The 22379-nt window shown below is 44.1% G+C and overlaps 1 protein-coding gene across 1 annotated transcript; it reads right to left on the reverse strand.

Moving 5' to 3' along the window:
• Window positions 1-681: 681 nt before the first annotated feature.
• On the reverse strand, window positions 682-20688 carry LOC133381576 (zinc finger protein 260-like). Its single transcript, XM_061620869.1, has 6 exons — window positions 20626-20688; window positions 16109-16636; window positions 9722-9803; window positions 9338-9417; window positions 8424-8550; window positions 682-6141 (listed from the first exon to the last, which is right to left on the reverse strand). The coding sequence occupies exons 2-6, from the start codon at window positions 16523-16525 to the stop codon at window positions 4427-4429; spliced, it is 2421 nt and encodes an 806-aa protein (XP_061476853.1). The 5' UTR covers window positions 16526-16636; window positions 20626-20688; the 3' UTR covers window positions 682-4426.
• Window positions 20689-22379: the final 1691 nt, after the last annotated feature.

The raw sequence follows: 22379 nt of genomic DNA on the forward strand, positions 1-22379 counted from the left end.
TACTATTTTTATACGAATTTATTCCACGCCTTTCACCTAGAGGTCCCAGGGCAGTTTACAACCATTTTAAAACAAATGACTAAAAACAGTTTAAAAGAACCTAAACAACATCACAGAAAATAGGGTGTATCCTAAAAATATACATCTCAGGGGTCAAAGACCAGAGTAAAGTGTGGCGTCTTCAGTATTCGCTGAAAGTTGTACAATGAAGTTGACAGATATATATGGGGGAGACTGTCAACAGCAGTAGAGAGTGAGGGAAAAATAAGATATGATTTCATATGAATAATATTCACTGAGAGTAGCAATTGGGGGAAGGGCCACAGCTCAGTGGCAGAGCATCTGCCTTGCATGCAGAAGGCCCCAAGTTCAATCTCCAGGTAGGGGTGGGAGAGACTCCTACCTGAAACCCAGAGCAGCTGCCAGTCAGTGTAGATAATACTGAGCTGGCTGGACCAGTGGTCTGACTCAGTGTAGGCAATGGGAATAAAAATTTAAAAAACCAGATAGCAAACATACGTAAATGAATGGTATTGTGATTGATTAGGAAACAATATAAAACATTTATTTATTTATTTATTTATTTATTATACTTGTATACCGCCCCATAGCCGAAGCTCTCTGGGCAGTTTCCAGTAACAAAAACATTAAAAACAAATATACAAATTTAAAACACATCTTTTAAAAACAATTTAAAACACAATTTACAAATTTAAAATAATTTAAAAACACATGCTAAAATGCCTGGGAGAAGAGGAAAGTCTTGTTCTGGTGCCAAAAAGATAACAGTGTTTGTGCCAGGCACACCTCGTCAAGGAGATCATTCCATAAATTGAAGGCCACCTCTGAGAAGGCCCTCTCCCTTGTTGCCAGACTCCCAGCTTCCCTCGAAGTAGGCACCGGGAGGAGGGCCTTTGATCTTGAACGTAGTGTACGGGTGGGTTCGTGTTGGGAGAGGCGTTCCATCAGGTATTGTGGTCCCAAGCCGTGTAAGGCTTTATAGGTTAAAACCAGCACCTTGAATCGAGCTCAGAAACATACAGGCAGCCAATGCAAGCGGGCCAGAATCGGTTTTGTACGTTCAGACCGTCTGGTCCCTGTTACCAATCTGGCCACTGCATTTTGCACAAGCTGCATTTTCCAAACCGTCTTCAAAGGCAGCCCCACGTAGAATGCATTGCAGTAATCTAAATTGGACGTTACCAGAGCATGGACAACTGAAGCCAGGTTATCCCTGTCTAGATAGGGGCACAGGTGGGCCACCAACCGAAGTTGGTAGAAGTCACTCCATGTCACCGAGGCTACCTGAGCCTCAAGTGACAGAGATGGTTCTAGGAGAACCCCCAAGCTATGAACCTGCTGCTTCAGGGGGAGTGCAACCCCATCCAGGACAGGTTAGACATCCACCATCTGGTCAGAAGAACCACCCACTAGCAGCATCTCAGTCTTGTCTGGATTAAACCTCAGTTTATTAGCCCTCATCCAGTCCATTGTCACAGCCAGGCACAGGTTCAGCACATTGACAGCCTCACCTGAAGAAGATGAAAAGGAGAAGTAGAGCTGTGTGTCATCAGTGTACTGATGGTAACGCATTCCAAAGAGCTGGATGACCACACCCAACAGTTTCATGTAGATGTTGAACAGCATGGGGGACAGAACTGATCCCTGCTGAAACCCATACTGGAGAGTCCAGGGTGCCGAGCAATGTTCTCCAAGCACCACCTTCTGGAGGCGACCCGCCAAGTAGGAGCGGAACTACTGCCATGCAGTCCATCCCACTCCCAACTCACCCAGTCTTCCCAGAAGGATACCATCGTTGATGGTATCGAAAGCCGCTGGGAGAATCAACAGAGTCACACTCCCCCTGTCTCTCTCCCGACAAAGGTCATCATACAGGGCGACCAAGGCTGTTTCTGTGCCAAAGCCAGGCCTGAAACCCGACTGAAATGGATCCAGATAATCGGTCTCATCCAAGAGTGTCTGGAGCTGGCCCGCAACCACTCGTTCAAGGACCTTGCCCAGGAATGGAACATTTGCCACCAGCCTATAGTTATTAAGATTTTCTGGGTCCAAGGAGGATCTCTTCAGGAGTGGTCTCACTACCGCCTCTTTCGGGCAGCCAGGGACCACCGCCTCTCGCAGACCAGAGAGAAGTCCGGAAAGTGACAACAAGAAAATGGGCTTTCTCTGTGGTGGCCCCCGAATTATGGAATTCTCTCCCTGATGAGGTACGCCTGGCGCCAACATTGTTATCTTTTCGGCGCCAGGTAAAAACCTTCCTGTTCTCCCAGGCATTCTAATATATATAATTTTAAATATTTTAGCAATTTAATATTTACATCTTAACATCTTAATATTCAATCGATTTAATGCATTTTACATTTAATATTTTAGTACTGAGTTTTGTAGTTGTTTATATGTTTAATTATGTTTAGGTATTTTTGGTATAATTTTTAGTTTAATATATGTTTTTAAATTATATATTGGATGTTATATGTTGTGAACCGCCCAGAGAGCTTCGGCTATGGGGCGGTATAGAAATATAATAAATAAATAAATCACTTCCCTGGCCCAGCCGGCTGTTCCATCCCTGCTAGCTTTTATTAGCCAAGAAGGGCAATGATCCAGCACAGAAGTGGTTGCAGAAACCTGTCCAAGCACCTTGTCAACATCCTCAAGCTGTACCAACTGAAACTCATCCAAGAAATCAGGACAAGGCTGTGCTCTGGATATCCCACTTGATTCACCTGCTAGAACACTGGAGTCTAATTCCTGGCGGATGCTAAAGATTTTATCCTGGAAGTGCCTAGCAAATTCATTCCAGCGGGCCTCAGATGGTTCTCCCATGTCCCTTGGGATGAACAAATGCCACCAAACCCCCACCAAACATTTCTAAGAGGCAGAACTTACGAAACATTTCTGCATTTTAAGCCTTCACACACCCATGCAAGCACTGTGATTCGGGAGTGTTGGATGGGTCATAGCATTCTAACCTTCTCAACCTCTCCATATCCTGGCATTCTCCTTCTATGGTGTTCTAATTGCTACATTGCTGAGACTCTCTTTCTGGCTTAAATAGAGACTGTTTTGAGCTATAGATCTGTACAAATCTCTACAAATGATTCAACACCAGCTGATCAATTTGGTAGACATCTGTAGCTGCTTCAACTCAATCCGGACACATCCCAAATCGACCACATTGTGTTTGCGATTCAGCTGCATCCGGTGCACAGCTCTACAAATTATTCAGCTGTCCAAAGGAGCCCTGGCCTAACGACATAACATTGAAATGCAAAGCATCATAGGAGAACCTTAAAAAAAAGAGTAAACACATAATAAAAGTTTGGTATTAATATTATATATTAGTTAAATAAAACGCTTTGTTGCTGGAATAGATTGGTCCTTTGCCAAAAAATTAGAGGGCATTCGCTAGTTTTTATATGATGTAAAAGCTAAGATCTGCAGTATCCTAGGGTTGCATTCAATGGATCAGTTGAATTCATATTCACCTAACCCACTGAAATGAATGAATCTAAATTAGTCATGCCCTTTAACTTCAATTGGTCTACTATGAGTAGAACTAGCATTAATACCACTCTTACAGGCACAGAAGCGCACACTAACAGAAACAGAAAGAGGAAATACTATTTACATTGCAATAAATACATTAAAATTACCAATTTAATTACATTGCAAAAATGAATGGTCTGAAGGAACGGTTTTCTACTATATTTGAATGCTAAAGTTAATTCTTCTGATTCTATGAGGAAAGTAAAGGCATGATGCACATCTGGTGGCCTCCTGTCCTCTCAGCTCAGCTCAGCTTCCCCTGGCAACCCAGAGGATGTGAACCTCCTTGACTTGGCCACAGGCACCCCCTACGGCGCTGCATAACTTTAAAAAAATGTTTGTATATAATTTCAGTTGTGAGTGGGCCTGCCTGGAGACCAGACATATCTTCCCTCAAGACGTTTGTGTGAAATGTGCCAAATTAATGTTGTGCTTATTAGGGAGTGCTGGCGAGAATTCCGTTTGCCCTTCCCTCAGCTGAAATAAATTGAAAAAGCAGCTTGATATCTTCCGATTGCCAGTATTTCCCCTTCCTGGACTGCGAATGAGCAGCCATTTTTTAATGTCCTTAAGACACCATGTGTTGAGGAAACAGAGCAATGGATTCTTATACTTTCTTCTTCCAGTGCTTTCCTTTCCTTTTCCAAACAAGCAAACTAGTTTTTTTAAAATATTAAAGCAATTAAAGAGCAAGTCTGCACAGAAAGGTACACGTGAATCCTGAGACTGAACCCTTCCCCATAATCAGTATATAATCACCTCCCAACTTGCCTAAACCTCTGTGACCTCACTGGCTGTGTCTCCATGGCATCCTAGCAGCCCTGCCAGGCTCAGTGACCACCAGCTGCCACAGCATTTATGGTTTCCCTCCTATGTGATTTTTTTCATTGGAAGTGAGATTTTCCTCCCGGCTGAAGTTCTTTCCACATTCCAAGCATTGACAGGGTTTCTTCCCACTGTGAACTTTTTCATGGGAAGTGAGATGGTGTCTCTGATGGAAGCTCTTTCCACATTCCAAGCATTGATATGGTTTCTCCCCTGTATGAATTCTTTGATGGGAGATGAGAGTTTCCTTCCGCCTGAAGCTCTTTTCACACTCCAAGCATTGATACGGTTTCTCCTCGCTGTGAACTTTTTCATGGGAAGTGAGATGGTGTCTCTGACGGAAGCTCTTTCCACATTCCAAGCACTGATTCGGTTTCTCCCCTTTATGAATTCTTTGATGGGAGATGAGAGTTTCCTTCCGGCTGAAGCTCTTTCCACATTCAAAGCACTGATACGGTTTCTCCCTTGTATGAATTCTTTGATGGGAGATGAGAGTTTCCTTCCGGCTGAAGTTCTTCCCATATTCCAAGCATAGATACTGTTTCTCCTCGCTGTGAACTTTTTCATGGGCAGTGAGATGCTGTCTCTGACGGAAGCTCTTTCCACATTCCAGGCATATATACGGTATCTCCCCTGTATGAATTCTTTGATGGGAGATGAGAGTTTCCTTCCGGCTGAAGCTCTTTCCACATGCCAAGCATTTATAGGGTTTCTCCCCTTTATGAATTCTTTGATGGGAGATGAGAGTTTCCTTCCAGCTGAAGCTGTTTCCACATTCTAAGCACTGATACGGTTTCTTCCCTTTATGAGTTCTTTGATGGGAGGTGAGAGTTTCCTTCCGGCTGAAGCTCTTTCCACACTCAAAACATTTGTACGGTTTCTCCCCTTTATGAATTATTTGATGGGAGATGAGAGCTTCCTTCCAGCTGAAGCTCTTTCCACATTCCAAGCATTGACATGGTTTCTCCTCGCTGTGAACTTTTTTATGGGAAGTGAGATGGGGTCTCTGATGGAAGCTCTTTCCACATTCCAAGCACTGATACAGTTGCTCCTCTGTATGAATTATTTGATGGGAGATGAGAGTTTTCTTCTGGCTGAAGCTGTTTCCACATTCCAAGCATTTATACGGTTTCTCCCCTTTATGAATTCTTTGATGGGAGATAAGATTTTCCTTCCGGCTAAAGCTCTTTCCACATTCCAAGCACTGATATGGTTTCTCCCCTGTATGAATTATTTGATGGGAGATGAGAGTTTCCTTCCAGCTGAAGCTGTTTCCACATTCTAAGCACTGATACGGTTTCTTCCCTTTATGAGTTCTTTGATGGGAGGTGAGAGTTTCCTTCCGGCTGAAGCTCTTTCCACATTCGAAACATTTATATGGTTTCTCCCCTTTATGAATTATTTGATGGGAGATGAGAGCTTCCTTCCAGCTGAAGGTCTTTCCACATTCCAAGCATTGACACGGTTTCTCCTCGCTGTGAACTTTTTTAGGGGAAGTGAGATGGGGTCTCTGATGGAAGCTCTTTCCACATTCCAAGCACTGATACAGTTGCTCCTCTCTGTGAATTATTTGATGGGAAGTCATCTTATTCTTGTGACAGAAGCTCTGTCCACATTCCAAGCATTCATATGGTTTCACCCTGGTACGAATTCTGGTTTTGGAATTCTGAGTTAAGTTCTCTCCACACTCCCCAACTGTGTTAATTTTGTCACCGTTTCTCTTATTCTTGGTTTTCAATTTGTCACCTTCAGCAACAAAGAAAGAAAATGATTGGAGCCTTAGGAAGAAATGGTACCCTAAATTATTGAACAATGCCAATGAATGCTTGTGATAAATGAAGAACGGAAAAGACTCACATGGGAGACAGATCTAACTAGAGAGTTAACTGCCTCTATTTAATGGACAGCTGGTATACTACAGCCTGTTGCATCTGGACCATGGAGACCTGGGTTCAGCTTCTGGCTGATCAATCTCACTGGATGGTCTTGGACCAATTGCTCTCTCTCAGCCTAGCCTACTTCACAACATTGTTGTGCAGATAAATGGAACAACACTGCATTCTCTCCAGAGCTGTTAGGAGCAATGTGTGATGGGCTAAGCTGCCCTTACTGAATATTGATTAGAAATAAGTTTCCCATGAGTGTTCAGTGTTAAAAAGAAGTCCCACAGGTTTAAAGAGACCAGTTTTTTCCATTCAGTTTGATTGTACAAGGTTCTTCATCCAATTCTGGGAAGGCGGCCAAGCTCCCAGGGGTATCATGTCAACTAGGAAAGCTGACTGACAGGCCATGCATGGCTTTTCCTCCTTGAGTGCCTTTTATGGCTTTTCCTGTTCCCAACTGGGGATTGACTGATGCCTTTAGTGCTGTGCATCTGCATGTCTCCATGTGAATTTAGAGAGCCTGACAGGTAAGCTCCTGAAATTCCCAAAGTATCATTTCATGCTCCCTGCCATGCCCTGTCATCTCTCCTTCAATTTTCTTAAAAAAGATGTGTGTTGAGGATGCCAGTTTACCAGTCCTTTTGGACTTGGTCACTCATCATTGCTGCTGTTTTGCCTTGGAACTTAATAGGTGAGAATATTCATCCTTTTCCTGATGGATACTAATAGGATGTCTGGACTTATATGACTATATCATAGTATCACAAGTTCACAACATGCTTTAAAGCTCGATTAATGCTAAGAAATGTTTCATTGAACAGGCTTTGTGTAATAGCCTGACATACCATATTATAATGCTTTACTTTTGAGAATTTAACTCAGTATACTGGCTAAAGCCAGGAATGTATTTACTTATGTAACCAAGAATTCAGTGTGTATGAAATAAACATTATTAGTTATTCCGCTGTGAAGTCCTATTCTTTTTTTTGCAGATATCCCTAGTGGGATTTTCTGCTTTGATCTGCCCCTATGTATATTTTCTATGCTCAGAGACAGGGTGTGCTCAGGTGAGCACAACGTTTGAGAAGTGGAGCTCTGGGAGACCATAAGGTTCAAAGGAAACTCATGTGAACCCTCAATCCTGTGCTTTCACTAGAATGAGGTACTTCTGACTATCTCAAATGGAAACATACAAATACGATAAAATGGTTAGACCACATCAGTCACTGGCAGAGGATTTCATTGGCATGCATCAGATCTCATGGCCAATAGATAATCTCTACAGCCAGCACAGCAATGGGGGACCTCTGGCCCTCAGGAATCATTAAGCCCACCAGCATCCTAATGTAGTGTACGAGGATGTTTTCCCCAGACCTCTGACTTCCAGCATGGGCAGGTAAAGATGTGGCAGCAAAGAAATGATTGGGAGCTTAAAGAGCACTCCTAATTGTTCCTCGGCAAGCGGAAATTTCTCTCAGTACCCATCAGTTGATCAGCCCCGACAGGGAGCCCTGCTGGGATTGGCTGCATTGAGGAGTTCCCCATCAGGAACCTCACATTGCTCTCAAAGGGGCTTTCAGACCTGATCATCTGATGGCCACTGAGATCCATCACTTGGAAGTCCATGTGCAACTTCCTATAAAACACAGTGAGGCCAAGTATCAAAACACCAATAAAAATTTTGTTTTGAGGGAGAAGAGAAAATGGGAAGAAACAGGGGGGACCTGCTTGAACAGATACTTGGATTTCAGAACAGTGGCAGAATTCCTGGCAAAAGGCTTCTTCTGGCCTGATGTTTGCAGGAAACCAAAAAGCCTCACATATCTATAGGAATCTAAGATTAGTGCAGCCTGCCCCCTTTCTGAGGTGGAATGTTTGGCCCAATCAAGAGATCTGCTCCATCTCTGATGCCAGTGGCCAACCAGAAAGTAACTAGTTCCATCTCCCCACCATCTCTAAAATGTATATTTCAAAAGTTTGATTGCGTATTCAGACACCAAACAGTCCATAGCTCAAGGTTAACTGCAGGAGGGTTAGAATGCCAGATGCTGTAAGTGGTGCTTGTGAACCAGAACGTTGGGATTCCTAACAGATATAAATAACTGAATTCCAAAGCAGATATTATGGTCCACCAGGGAGCCTTACCGAGAAAGGCCACGATCCCACCATTTTCCTCCATGACTTCCCTATGCAGAGCTTTCTGGTCAGGATCCAGCAGCGCCCACTCCTCCTCTGTGAAAGACACAGCCACATCCTCAAAGGACACTGGACGCTAAAAATGGAAAGATTAATTTGTTGTAAACAGCATAAATATTATCTCCTAGGGCTGCATGTCTACCCCATTGGATAGCAGGAGCCCAACATCGCCTGACTTTCCTTCCTGCCTGATGCCCTTTAGGATCAAGAGATCATTTGTAAAGGAGCACTCTGAAGAACCCCCTTGCTGTAGGCGGGTGGTGGTGGTGAAAGAGACGTAGACTCTCCTTCCCCCTCCTCCTCCCAGCCATGTGTCTAACAAGGGTTTGCAAAAATCCTGAATTAAACATTAGCCCCACCTCCAGCCTAATTGAGGATGGGATGCAGGGTGAGTGGTCCCCGGGTTGGCCCATTAGGGGGTCCTCAGGTCGGAACCTCAGGGCAGGTCGGAGGGAATCTGCACAGCCCTAATATCTACTAACAACTGCTGTGTTGTTTTTATGGGATTGTTTTGGTGCACAGTTATTTACGGATGTTGATTTTAAAATTGTAATGAAAGTGTTTTATTTTAATGATAGGTGTTTCTATTTTAATCTTTGAGTAAGTGGCATTAACTGTAGCATTAAAGAGTATACAAAATAAATATTACTGAAAAAATCTTCATAGTAATAAATAACACTAGCTATATCCAAAGGGATAATTAAAGTGAACTGGCTGGTCACCATTATCAAGACTTAAGCCTTCGTTGAATGGTCTACAAAGCCATCGTTGAGGGAGATTTTGTTCAGACCAAGGAAGATGAGCAAGTACAGAAGCACTCAGGCTGTCCCCAGCCTTCTCTCCCCACTGATCCAGCCCCCTACCTCATCTGGTTCCACAGCAGCTGCTTTCCCTTCGTCACGAAAGCGAGACAGCTGAGTTCTCCCTGGTGTCATTTCATCCCCTGTGGGAGACAAAGGTGGTAGGAAGACATCAGCACGTGATTGTCTCAGAGATTCCCTGATGCATGTTTAACTATTGCACATGGGCCTCAGAAGAGGTCTTATCTGATGAGTGTTTATACACATTTTATATTTCAGTTGCGTGAAAACACATCTCTCCCCCTTTGGGCCATTGCCCACAAATTAAGGTGCTGATCCCCACGTATAAATCAGTGAAATGTAAACCAATAGAAAAGGCTGGAGACGATTGTCCCCCCCAGATTGAAACAGGAGGACCAAATTAAGAAAATCCCCACTAATCCTTACCCAGTGGACCCTGAATGGTGTCTGATGGAGTCTTCTCAGCCTCAATGAAAGCGATGTCCATTTCTGCAAAGAGATCCTTCCCCTGAAACAGTCATGAGGATTCAAAACAGGGAAGGGGGAAGAGGATTAGAAAAGAAATTACAGGTTCCTTCCCTGGACGCGTTCCAAAAAAGTTGGGCAATTAATCAAGAATTTTGGGATACCCTGTGATGCCCTTCCCTGGCTCTCCCTGTCAGGTTCCTACCTGCTTGTGGTTACTGCCTGTCTCTAGGCACCACCAGGGACTCCACCAGTCCGGACTGTCCTTTATTTTATTTTTTTCTCTCCCCGCTCTAGCACAGATCTCAACAGATCCCCCTGCTAGGCAACTACCAGTCACATCCTAATACTAGTATTCCCAGAGACTCTGAATACTGGTATTGTTATTCTCTTCACCGCTGCCATCATTTGTTACAGTTCCCCTTCAGCCTTGGTCATTACCTTACCCTCCCTTCTGGTCTGTGAAACCCCAGCCAAGGATCAGGCCTTTGGTAAACCAAATTAAGTATTTATTAAAGATAACAAAGCTAACAAGATTAACAAGATTTCTTCTTAAGGCACATAAGCATATGGTTTTACTCAATACTAATCCAAACTCCACCTCCCTCCTTCTCTTTCCCTCTCCTGGTAAACCACTCTCTCAACCCCACCAAACAACCCACTCTTTCTCTTTTCCCCCCTCATTCCACTCTCACTCTTCCTTTTATACGTTCAGCCATTTTAAACACTCAGCCAATCATCTAGCATTCTACTGCCCATTCACTCCCCCTCCTCTTTCACTCCACTTACCATGTATCTTCTAAACAACCAACACTTACCATATATACATTAATATAGGAACATCACATTTCCCCCCCCCTTAAACAACAGCAGAGTATTATTCCTGTTCCAGGATTTATACGTCGCGTTAACAAATAAAAGTCTCTATGGGGAAAATGTCTTTCTTTGTTCCTTCGTCTGGTCACGTCACTGCAGTCCCAGCCGCTTGCCTGGAAAGTCCATCGGCCAGTACATTGTCCTTGCCTTTTATGAACTGGAAGTCCACTTGATAGTCCTGTAGGGCCCAGGACCACCTCTGCAGCATAGTGTTATGGTTTTTCATAGTCTGCAACCATAACAAGGCCCGATGATCCGTAGTCATTGTGAATCTTCATCCCCACACGTATGGGCGCAACTTGTTCAGTCCCCACATGACCGCTAGGCACTCCTTCTAGACCGACGAATAGTTTTTCTCCCTCGGCGTCAGCTTGCGACTCAGGTACGCCACTGGATGTCTGGTGCCTCTTCTCTCCTGCAGCAAGATGACTCCCAGCGCCAGGTCCGACGCATCTGTAGCCACGATGAATGGTTTCTCATAGTCTGGTGCTATTAATATGGGTCCTTGGCACAAGGCTTGCTTCAGTAGATCAAAAGCCTTCTGACATTCATCCGTCCATACCACACGCTCAGAACACTTCTTCTTTGTTAATTCATGCAAGGGGGTTGCTATTTCCCCAAAATTTCAACCAAACTTCCTATAAAATCCAGCCACACCCAGAAATGCCCTTACTTGTTTTTTGGTTAAGGGGATCGGCCACGCTTGTATTGCCTCCACCTTGCTCCATAAGGGGGTGATTTTCCCACTCCCCACCTTATGTCCTAAATAGATTACTTCCTTTAGTCCAGACTGGCATTTCTTAGCTTTTATTGTGAGGCCTGCTTTTCTTAATGCCTCTAATACTGTTGTTAGGTGTTGGACATGCTCAGGCACCGACTTGCTAAAAATGGCCACGTCATCTATATAGGCCACTGCAAAATCTGACATGCCTCGCAACACAGTATTGATTAGCCTCTGAAATGAACTTGGTGAGTTCCTTAGTCCCATGGGTAAGGTCACAAACTCATATAACCCATCTGGTGTACTGAAGGCAGTTTTGGCTCTGGATTGCTTGTCTAGTTCCATTTGCCAAAATCCTTTACAGAGATCTAGTGTAGAGATAATGGTTGCTGCCCCCAATAACTCTAAAATTGCGTCTACCCTAGGCATAGGATATGCATCTGGGACAGTAATTTTATTGATTAGCCGATAATAGGTGCAAAACCTTGTGGTTCCATCTTTTTTTCGGAACCAGGACAATACCTGAGGCCCAGGGACTGATGGATTCCCTGATCACTCCTAATTCCAGCATATCTTCCACCTCCTTTTTGATCTCATTCAAAACTTTCCCATTCACACGGTACAGAACAGATCTGATTGGGGCATGATCTCCAGTATCAATGGAATGTATAACTATACTGGTTCGGCCAGGTTTGTTGCTAAAGAGATTCCTATAGGTTTTCAAAACTCTCAGAATCTCTTCCTTTACTTCCTCCTTCACCTCCTCTGACCATTCCACTTGATCTACCCCTCCTTTGTCTTTGCTTTCCTGTACCAAATCTGGAAGTTCAGGCCCACTTCCCTCAGGGAATAAGGTAACTTGCAACACCTGTACATCCCTGGTATGGTAAGGCTTCAACATATTTACATGAACCACTTTGCTTTTGTTTAATTGGTCTGTGGTGATTACATACGTGACTGTGTCAAGCCTTTCTCTGATGGTATATGGTCCTTCCCAGTTAGCCTGTAATTTGTCATGTTTCCTGGGTATGAACGCCATAACCATATCTCCCACATCATACACACGTTCCCTGGCTGTTCTGTCATACCAGTAACTTTGCTTCTCCTGTGCTTGACTCAAATTCTTTTTCACCACCTCCATCATTGATGTTAATTTATTGCGGAATTCCAATACAAAATCTACTACAGAAGTTTTGTACTCTCCAGGGTTCCTTCCCATGAATTTTTTAATAGTTCCAAAGGTCCCCTCACTTTTCTAGTGAACATGAGTTCAAAGGGTGAGAAGCCTGTTGACTCTTGAGGGACAAGAAGCATCCCAACCGTTCATCCCAGTCTTGTGGGTGATCTTGAACATAGCTTCTGATCATGCCCTTCAAAACGCCATTGAATCTCTCAGTTAACCCATTAGTGGCGGGATGGTAAGTAGTGGTCTTTAGATGTTTTAGACCACAACATTTCCACATTGCATCACTTCTCCCATGAATACACTGCCTTGATCCGTCAGCACTTCATGAGGGAAACCCAGCCTCATAAAGATTTTTAATAAAGCCTCTGCCACTACAGGGGCTTCTACAGATCTCAGTGCTTCTGCGTCTGGGTACCTGGTGGCAAAATCCACCACCACCACTAGATATTTCTTGCCATGCCTTGTGGGTTTGGAAAAAGGGCCCACCAAATCTATTCCCACTCTATAAAAGGGTTGTCCAATTATAGGAAGGGGCTTTAAGGGTGCCTTAGTCTTTACTCCACTTTTTCCCACCTTTTGGCATATTCCACAAGATAGACAATGTTGTTTTATATCTTTGGAGATGTTTGGCCAATAATAGTGTGCAGCCAATCTCCTCTTGGTCTTTTTTATTCCCAGATGTCCTGCACATGGGACATCGTGGGCTACCTCTAGCAATCTGGTTCTGTATTTGCTAGGTACTATCAATTGCTTCACTGGTTCACATTCATCCTTTCTCTCAGCGGGCATTCACAGTCTATATAAAATCCCATTCTCACACACAACTTGATTCCTCAGTTTGTCAGTGAAAGGAATCTGTTGGGTCAGAGCTTGTTCCTTTATCTGATTCAAACTTATATCTTTATGCAGCTCTTCCCTGAATTGCTCTGCTTCTTTCTTATCAGCGACCACTTGATACAGTTTGTCTCCTTCAGCAGGCCTGCTAGTGGTTGCTATGGTGACCTGAGGCTGGTTAACAGATTCCACCCTGTTTGTTTCAGCCCCCCTTAATATGGCTTCTTTTTGTCTGCCAATTTGCTGTCTGGTCACTACATAGATCTTTCCTTGGGCTCCCATTACATCTCTTCCCAGTATTACTGGTTCTTGTTGCTGGGCATTAATGCCTACTTTATATCGGCCCTCTCGGCCTCTCCAAGTCATTTTCACCAGGGCCACAGGCAAACTTTCTGGTTGACCCCTCACTCCTTGGATAGTCACAGTTTCCTGAGGTAATATTACCTCAGATTTTATTAAATCTCGCCTCAGTAATGTCTGAGCGGCACCAGTATCAAGCAATGCCCAATAATTTGCCCCTTGTACACTCACTTCCTCTCTCAGACTTGAATCAAGGTCTGTTACTTCTGTCCAGTTTATCTGGCAGAACTGAACCTTTTTCGCTGTTTCTAAAGCCTTGGGCTCTGTTTTCACTGCCCTTGTCTGAGCAGGACTACTAATAGGGTTGGCAACCTCACATTGAAAACGTAGGTGCCCCTGTCTACCACATTTGTAGCATAATTTCTCCTCACTTTTAGGGTACACAGATCCACTGTGGGGTGTCCTGTGCCCTTCAGATTTTACTGGAGGACTCACTCGCTGTGGTACCACATCCCTTCTGCCAGCATTATATGGTCTGGGTTTAAAATCTCTTGATGTTTTCCCCACCCAGCCAGTTCTGTTGGAGGCGAAGTGATCCGCCATCTCTGCGGCCTCCTGCACTGATGTAGGGGAACGGTCTTTGACCAGGAGCCTTATTTCTGGTGGTAACTGATGGTATAATTGATCCAATATCATGAGGTTTTTCACTTCCTCCACAGACTGAGCTTTTGCACTTGTCAGCCATTTCCGAAATATGTCCATCAGTTTTGCCCCCAGCTCCACGAAAGACCTCCCTGTCTGTATCTGGCAGTTTCTGAAAAGCTTTCTAAAATAATCAGGCCCCAGTCTGAACCTTTTAAACACTGCTTCTTTGAATTCAGCATAGGTGACGGGCCTGTCTGAGGGGAAATATTGGTATACCTCAGCCAATTCCCCTTTAATCAGGTTTGATAAATACTGCATGTATTTATCTTCAGGTAGCCCCCACAACTGAGCTGCTTTTTCAAAGGTGCTGAGGTAAATTTGAGGAGCTTGACCAGGCTCATAGACAGCAAAGTCCTTTGGAGTAATTTTTATTTTTGCTCCATCTCTGTCCTTTCTTGTCTCCTCAGAGTGAAATTTCTCTCTATCAAATTTTAACTTTTCTACTTGTAATTCAGCATCCAATGCTCGTTGCTTCTCCCTCTCCTCAAACCCCAATCTCATTCTCTCAATTTCCAACTCCCTCTGTTTTTCCTTCTCTGCACCTTCCATCCTCAATCTCTCAGCTTCCAACTCCCTCTGCTTGTCTTTTTCCTCAGCCTCCCATCTTAACTTCTCTCTCAAGTACTCTATATAAGCGGGATTGCTTAAATATCCTTCTGGGGTCTCTTCCCTGACCGGTTGTTTTTGCTGGGCAGTTGCAAATCCTATAAGTGCTACCCTCAATTCATCTACCCCTTTACCCTCGTGAGGTAAATTGAATGTTATGCACTTCTCCACCAGCTCCTCTCTTTTCATTTTTATGTATTCAGCCATGGTGTTTGAGTTCACTCACTCTTTGCCACACACTCTTTGCCAGTCACTCTCACAAGTAATCTTGTTTTGTTATTTCTGTTTGTCACACCACTGTTAGGGATTCTCCAGTATTCGTACCACTGCTACAGCCAACACCTGTGACGTAATCTCCTTTGTTCGTATCCCACCGCTACGACCACCTGTGACGCCCTTCCCTGGCTCTCCCTGTCAGGTTCCTACCTGCTTGTGGTTACTGCCTGTCTCTAGGCACCACCAGGGACTCCACCAGTCCGGACTGTCCTTTATTTTATTTTTTCTCTCCCCGCTCTAGCACAGATCTCAACAGATCCCCCTGCTAGGCAACTACCAGTCACGTCCTAATACTAGTATTCCCAGAGACTCTGAATACTGGTATTGTTATTCTGTTCACCGCTGCCACCATTTGTTACAGTTCCCCTTCAGCCTTGGTCATTACCTTACCCTCCCTTCTGGTCTGTGAAACCCCAGCCAAGGATCAGGCCTTTGGTAAACCAAATTAAGTATTTATTAAAGATAACAAAGCTAATAAGATTAACAAGATTTCTTCTTAAGGCACATAAGCATATGGTTTTACTCAGTACTAATCCGAACTCCACCCCCCTCCTTCTCCACTCTCTCCTGGTAAACCACTCTCTCAAACCCACCAAACAACCCACTCTTTCTCTTCTCCCCCCAGATTCCACTCTCACTCTTCATTTTATACGTTCAGCCATTTCAAACACTCAGCCAATCATCTAGCATTCTACTGCCCATTCACTCCCCCTCCTCTTTCACTCCACTTACCATGTATCTTCTAAACAACCAACACTTACCATATATACATTAATATAGGAACATCACATACCCTCCCTCACATTTTTTGTCCATTTTGACTATCTCAATGAAACACTCTCACCTGCTGCTCTGTCTGCTTCTTGTCCTCTTCCTGGCTCAGGAGGAAGCCTTCTGCCAGGGCCACCGCCTGGGAAGTGGTCTCCACTCCACATTCCCTCACCCAGCTCTCCATCTCCGGTGGAAGGACAGACAAGAACTGCTCAAGGATCACCAGGTTCAAGATCTCATTCTTTGTGTGTTGCTCTGGCTTCAGCCACAGACAGCAGAGACTGCAGAGTTCGTTACAAACTTCTCGTGGCCCCTCAGCCTCCTGGTAGCAGAACTGCCTGAAATGCAGTCGGTGCACATCTGAACTGAGGGTGTTCTCTTCACCCAGGCCTTGCTGTATGGTTCTTTCCCAGAATTCCTCACTGCTGCCAGCCTTGGTGGTATAGGAGCATCTTCCTGCTTCATGGCCAGATGCTTCTTCCTCTTCCATCTTTTATCTGTGCACCAAGGAAGCCCCCAACAGGACTGAAGGAACTCCTTTGTCTTATGCCGATTTCTGTCTCAAGCCTATGAAACTCCTAATCAGAGGTGCTACCAAGTCCTGCAAAACCAAGACATTGTTCTGTTATAGAATGATTACACTTTCAGGACAGGAAAAAGTGTGGATGTGTCTGGCTAGCACGAGGGGGGGCCACATTCCTCCATGTGAGGGCCGCAGCTTAAAGCATTCAATTTAGTTCAGTCAGAAGGTGCAGCATCTGCCCTACTGCCCTTTGACTTACCACTCCTTCCCTGCCGTGCACACTCCCTCTCTTGGCCTGCCTCATCCTTTTATGTAGAATTATCCCTGCCTCATTTCCTTTATGCAGAATAATCTTTAAGTATTTACTGTAAAAGAAAATAATATTTCTTCCTTGCATCTGAGATCAGATATACTGCTTCTGCATATAGAAGTTTTATTCCCTGCACTGCTACCCATGTTGCTGTCATGCCAACAATTTGCCATATCTGTGCCCCCAATATTTCTCTAATTGGAGCCTTCTCCACCTTTTCATTCCCTTTCCTTCCTTTGTCTACATTCTCTTACACAGAGTCATCGGCCAGAGAAAAACATACCACATCTCCAGCCAGCACTCCTCCAGAAGTAGCCTTCCATTGTTACACAGATGTATCAGCAACTAATTGTATTTTACTAGTGTTATATTATGATGTTGTTTGGTTTTTGTTGTTGTTTGTCTGTTTTTGGTTTTTGCCTTTTATATTTATTGAAGTTATATATTGAGCTGTTACTTTTTTTGTACACCGCCCAGAGAGCCGTTAGGCTTAGGGCGGTATATAAATAAAATAAATAAATAAATAAATAAATAAATAGGAGGGTCCTCATCTATGGTTTGTAAGCTCCATTTCTGCCCTTTAGATTCCTGCTTCCCTTAAGACCTTAAGCTGCAATCCAAAACCCCAACATGTCAAAAGTGCAGGCAGAAGGCTTTTGTCTGTCCCCCCTCACATTTTCTGCCCTAGCAAGCGTGAACGATGGATCTGCAGATGTGGACACAGTTTGGGTTCCTCTCTTAATAAGGGCTGTTTTAATGGGCTTGTTTAATTGTACATTTTAATGGTGGATGTTTTTCTTTTACATTCTGATATGTTTTATTGTGAATTTTTCCTTTATTTTTAATTATATCTCTGCTTATATTTTTGAATTGGTTTTAGAGTTGTAAACTGCTTAGAAGCCATGTTGGCAATTAAGCACCATATAAATGAATGATAAAAATCTATTTTGTTTTCATGTCCTCCCTGGGCTCCTACTGGGAGGAAAAACCTCTCTCTATATATTAATCTAATATATATATATATATATATATATATATATATATATATATATATATATATATATATATATATATATATATATATACGGTGATTAACCAAACAGAGGTTTTTATTATATTAACAAAACGTTTCAGCTTCCGCCTTCATCAGCTGCTAACATACAAATGCTGTTACCAAGGTGGCAGTTATAGAGCTTTGAGGATGGAATGCTCAGAGGGGCTTCCTTTGCGGAAGCTAAGAGATGCTGGTACTGTCCTCCTGGTTCAGGCCATGTGGTGCCAATGTGCCCAGAGAATAAATCCAAAAGTTCTCCCTTTTGGTCAATGCTGCTGGATCTGCTGGCATCTCTATCACTGTAATGGAAAAGTCCAACAGGCTGTAACCCTCGATGTTAAAATGCTTTGCAACTGGTTGCTCCACTTTTTTTGGTCAAAATTATATATATATATATAAAATAAATAATAAAGGGGGGAAAGAGCAGAAGAAGCCAGTGTGGCTTCACAAAAAGCTTAGAGATAACTTGAAAACAAAAAAGGACACATACAGGAAGTGGGAAGAAGGCCAGGCCACAAAGGAAGAGTACAGGGAGGTATCACAGAATTGCAGGGATGGTGTCAGGAAGGCTAAAGCTGAGAATGAGCTGAGGCTAGCGAGGGATGCTAAAAGCAACAAAAAAAGCTTTCTTCAGATACGTCCATAGTAAAAGACAGAGATAAGAAATGGTGGCACAGCTACTAAATGAGGATGGCAAAATGATAACGGATGACAAAGAATACGCAGAAGTGCTCAATTCCTACTTTGGCTCAGTCTTCTTCCAAAAAAGGGTCTATGACCCTCCCAGGAAACATGAAGTAGAAAGGGCAGGACTGGAGCTTGAGATTGATAGAAAAATGGTCAAGGAATACCTAATCACTTTGAACAAATTCAAAGAGGCAGGACCCCATAAACTGCATCCTAGAGTATTGAAGGAACTGGCTGAAGAACTCTCAGAACCACTGTCTATTATCTTTGCAAAATCATGGAGGACCGGTGAAGTGCCAGATGACTGGAGGAGAGCTAATGTGTCCCTATCTTCAAAAAAGGCAAAAAGGAGGAACCGGGGAACAACAGACCAGTCAGCCTAACATCAATCGCTGGAAAAACTGGAGCAGATTATAAAGCAGTCAATCTGTAAGCACCTTGAAAACAATGCAGTGATTACTAGGAGCCAACATGGATTTATGAAGAACAAATCCTGCCAAACTAATCTCATCTCATTTTTTTATTGGGTAACCTCCCTTGCAGACTGTGGGAATGCTGTGGACATAACATATCTCGACTTCAGCAAAGCTTTGACAAAGTGCCCCATGATATTCTGATTAGCAAGCTAGCTAAATGTGGGCTGGATGGAACAACTATCAGGTGGATCCACAGTTAGCTCCAGAATTGTACTCAAAGAGTGCTTATCAATGGTTCCTACTCAAACTGGGCGGAAGTAACGAGTGGGGTACCACAGGGCTCGGTCTTGGGCCCAGTGCTCTTCAATATTTTTATTAACAACTTGGATGAGGAGGTACAAAGCATGCTTATCAAATTTGCAGATGATACAAAATTGGGGGGCACAGCATTGGGCTGAAAACAACAGAATGAAATTCAATAGGGATAAATGCAAAGTTCTACACTTAGGAAAAAGAAACCAAATGCACAGTTATAAGATTTGAGATACTTGGCTCAGCAATATGACATGTGAGAAGGATCTTGGAATTGTCATTGATCACAAGCTGAATATGAGCCAACAGTGTGATGTGGCTGCAAAAAAGGCAAATGCTATATTGGGCTGCATTAACAGAAGTATAGTTTCCAAATCGCATGAAGTATTAGTTCCCCTCTATTCAGCACTGGTTAGGCCTCATCTTGAATACTGTGTCCAGTTCTGGTCTCCACACTTCAAGAAGGATGCAGACAAACTGGAACGAGTTCAGAGGAGGGCAACAAAGATGATCAGGGGACTGGAAAAAAAGCCCTATGAGGAGAGACTGAAAGAACTGGGCATGTTTAGCCTTGAGAAGAGAAGACTGAGGGGAAATATAATGGGCTCAAGTTGCAGGAAGCCAGATTTCGACTGGACAGCAGGAAAAACTTCCTAACTGTTAGAGCCATACAACAATGGAACCAATTACCTAGAGAGGTAGTAGGCTCTCCGACACTAGAGGCATTCAAGAGGCAGCTGCACAGCCATCTGTCGGGAATGCTTTGATTTGGATTCCTGCATTGAGCAGGGGGTTGGACTTGATGGCCTTGTAGGCCCCTTCCAACTCTACTATTCTATGATTCTATGTCGTATTGCTGAGCCAAGTATCCCCCGTCTTATAACTCTGCATTCGGTTTCTTTTTCCTAGGTGTAGAACTTTGCACTTATCCCTCTTAAATTTCATTGTTGTTTTCAGCCCAGTGCTCCAGCCTATCAAGATCCCTTTAAATGTTGTTTCTGTCCTCTAGGGTTTTCGCTTTCCCTCTCAATTCTGTATCATCTGCAACTCTGATAAGCATTTCCTGCACCTCCTCATCCAAGTCGTTAATAAAAATATTGAAGATCCCTGCATCCAGGACCGAGCCCTGCAGTACCCCATCCCTTACCTGCCCCCACTTTGAGAAGGAACCACTGTTGGAGTGGATCCCGGATGGATCAGCTGAGCAGGCCCTCCATTCACCCTCCCCCTGCAGCCCTGGGACCTCCATTCACCCAAATGCAGAAAACGGAGGCGGGGGGGGACTCACCCGATCGCAAGAGGGGCCACCGACACAGCACTTAGGAGGGTCAAAGGCCACTTTCACTCCCCGGCCAGAAGCCGGAAGGATGCTCTAGGAATCTAGTCCTGTTCATTTTAGCCCTTAGCATGCCAAACACTAAGCTCACTGCTCTCTCCCCGCCTCGCTCTCAAAGCAGGAGAGAACCCTTCTGCATTAAATTTTACCTTTGTAGTCCCCCTTTAGTGTGTGTGTGTGTGTGTGTGTGTGTGTGTGTGTGTGTGTGTGTGTGTGTATGTATTTTATGTATTTTAACTGTATTTTATGTATTTTAAATTTATTTTGTTTGTGTGATTTTACTGTTTATAATTTTATTATGTACATGTTTGATTTTATTTTTGTAAGCTGCCCTGAGTGCCCTCTTATAGGGGAGAAGGACGGGATAGAAGTATTGTAAATAAATAAATAAATAAAATAAAAACCTTGCACTGCACGCACAGAGTTGGGAGGTTTGGTCTCTCGCTAAGATTTCCGACGCTTCAGGTTCCCAAATGAGCCTGGCCATGAAAGAGTGGGAGAGGGGTTCCGATCGACTTCTCCCCTTCCTCCCAAATTCCCTCTCGCGGAGGTTCCCGCAACGGGGACTGTGGAGTCTGGGTGCCCCCTTTGCATTGGGCTGCATGTAGAAGCCCTCAGATGCTGAAAGGGACCTTCAGGAGATTTTCCTTCCCTGCCCCACAACACCGCTTTTAACTCTTTGCTGTCTCCATCTTTTGCCCAAGGAAAACAGCACTCTACTTCAGGTTTCCATTTGCATGCTGTCCTCCCATATGGCCAATTTGGGGGGTGGGGCTGCTCTGGCTCAAGGCCTCTTTGGTCTCTGGTTCATACACAGCATGCATTTAAAGCACATCACCCCTCCTCGGAAAAAAAACAATCCCGGGGATTGCAATTCTTTAAGGGTGCTGGGAATTGTAGATCTGAGAGGGGTAAACTACAGTTCCCAGGATTCAGGGTGGGGGATGTGTACGCAGCTTTTGCTCAGGCTGTGTCAATTGCTGTCATCTGTACCTGCCCCTCCACATTGTCAGCTTCTTGTGGGAACTGGAAGTGTCAGGAGTCACACCAGGCCAGGAGAGGCCAAAACTCCCCTCTGTGCGTGCACTCCATGGTTCTTCTTTGGATGATCCTACTACTCCTTATTTATTTATTGAAGACTTTATATATCATTTGCTGCCCTGGGCTCCTGCTGGGAGGAAGGGTGGGAGATAAATCAAATAAATATTGATGTACATAAAAATATCATAAAACCAAACACTACTTTAAAATGTCTGCTAAAACAAGAAAGTCTAAGCCGTGCACCTGAGGTTCAGCAAGGACGGCATCTGTCTGATCTCACTTGGGAGGGAGTTCCACAGGCTTGGACCCACCACACTGAAAGCACAGCTTCTAGTTGTTACGAGCCATCAACAGTCTAGCTGCAGCATTTTGCACCAGCTGGAGCTTCTGGACCAGGCACAAGGGCAGCCCCACATAGAGCACATTGTGATAATCAAGTCTTGAGGTCAGAAATGCATGAATCACCACAGCCAGGCTATCCCTGTCCAACAGCAGCCATTGCTGGAGAAGAACTTCATCCAGAACAGGCAAATGGTCAACCTCCCGGACACGGGCACGACCAACCCACAGTTCGTCCATCTTCCCAGGGTGCAAGTTCAGTTTATTAACCCTCATCCATTCCACAACTGCATCCAAGGTTCCAGAGCATGCTCACCCCTTTTTGG

The sequence above is a fragment of the Rhineura floridana genome, chromosome 3, assembly GCF_030035675.1.
Source record: "Rhineura floridana isolate rRhiFlo1 chromosome 3, rRhiFlo1.hap2, whole genome shotgun sequence".
Classification (NCBI taxonomy): Eukaryota; Metazoa; Chordata; class Lepidosauria; order Squamata; family Rhineuridae; genus Rhineura; species Rhineura floridana.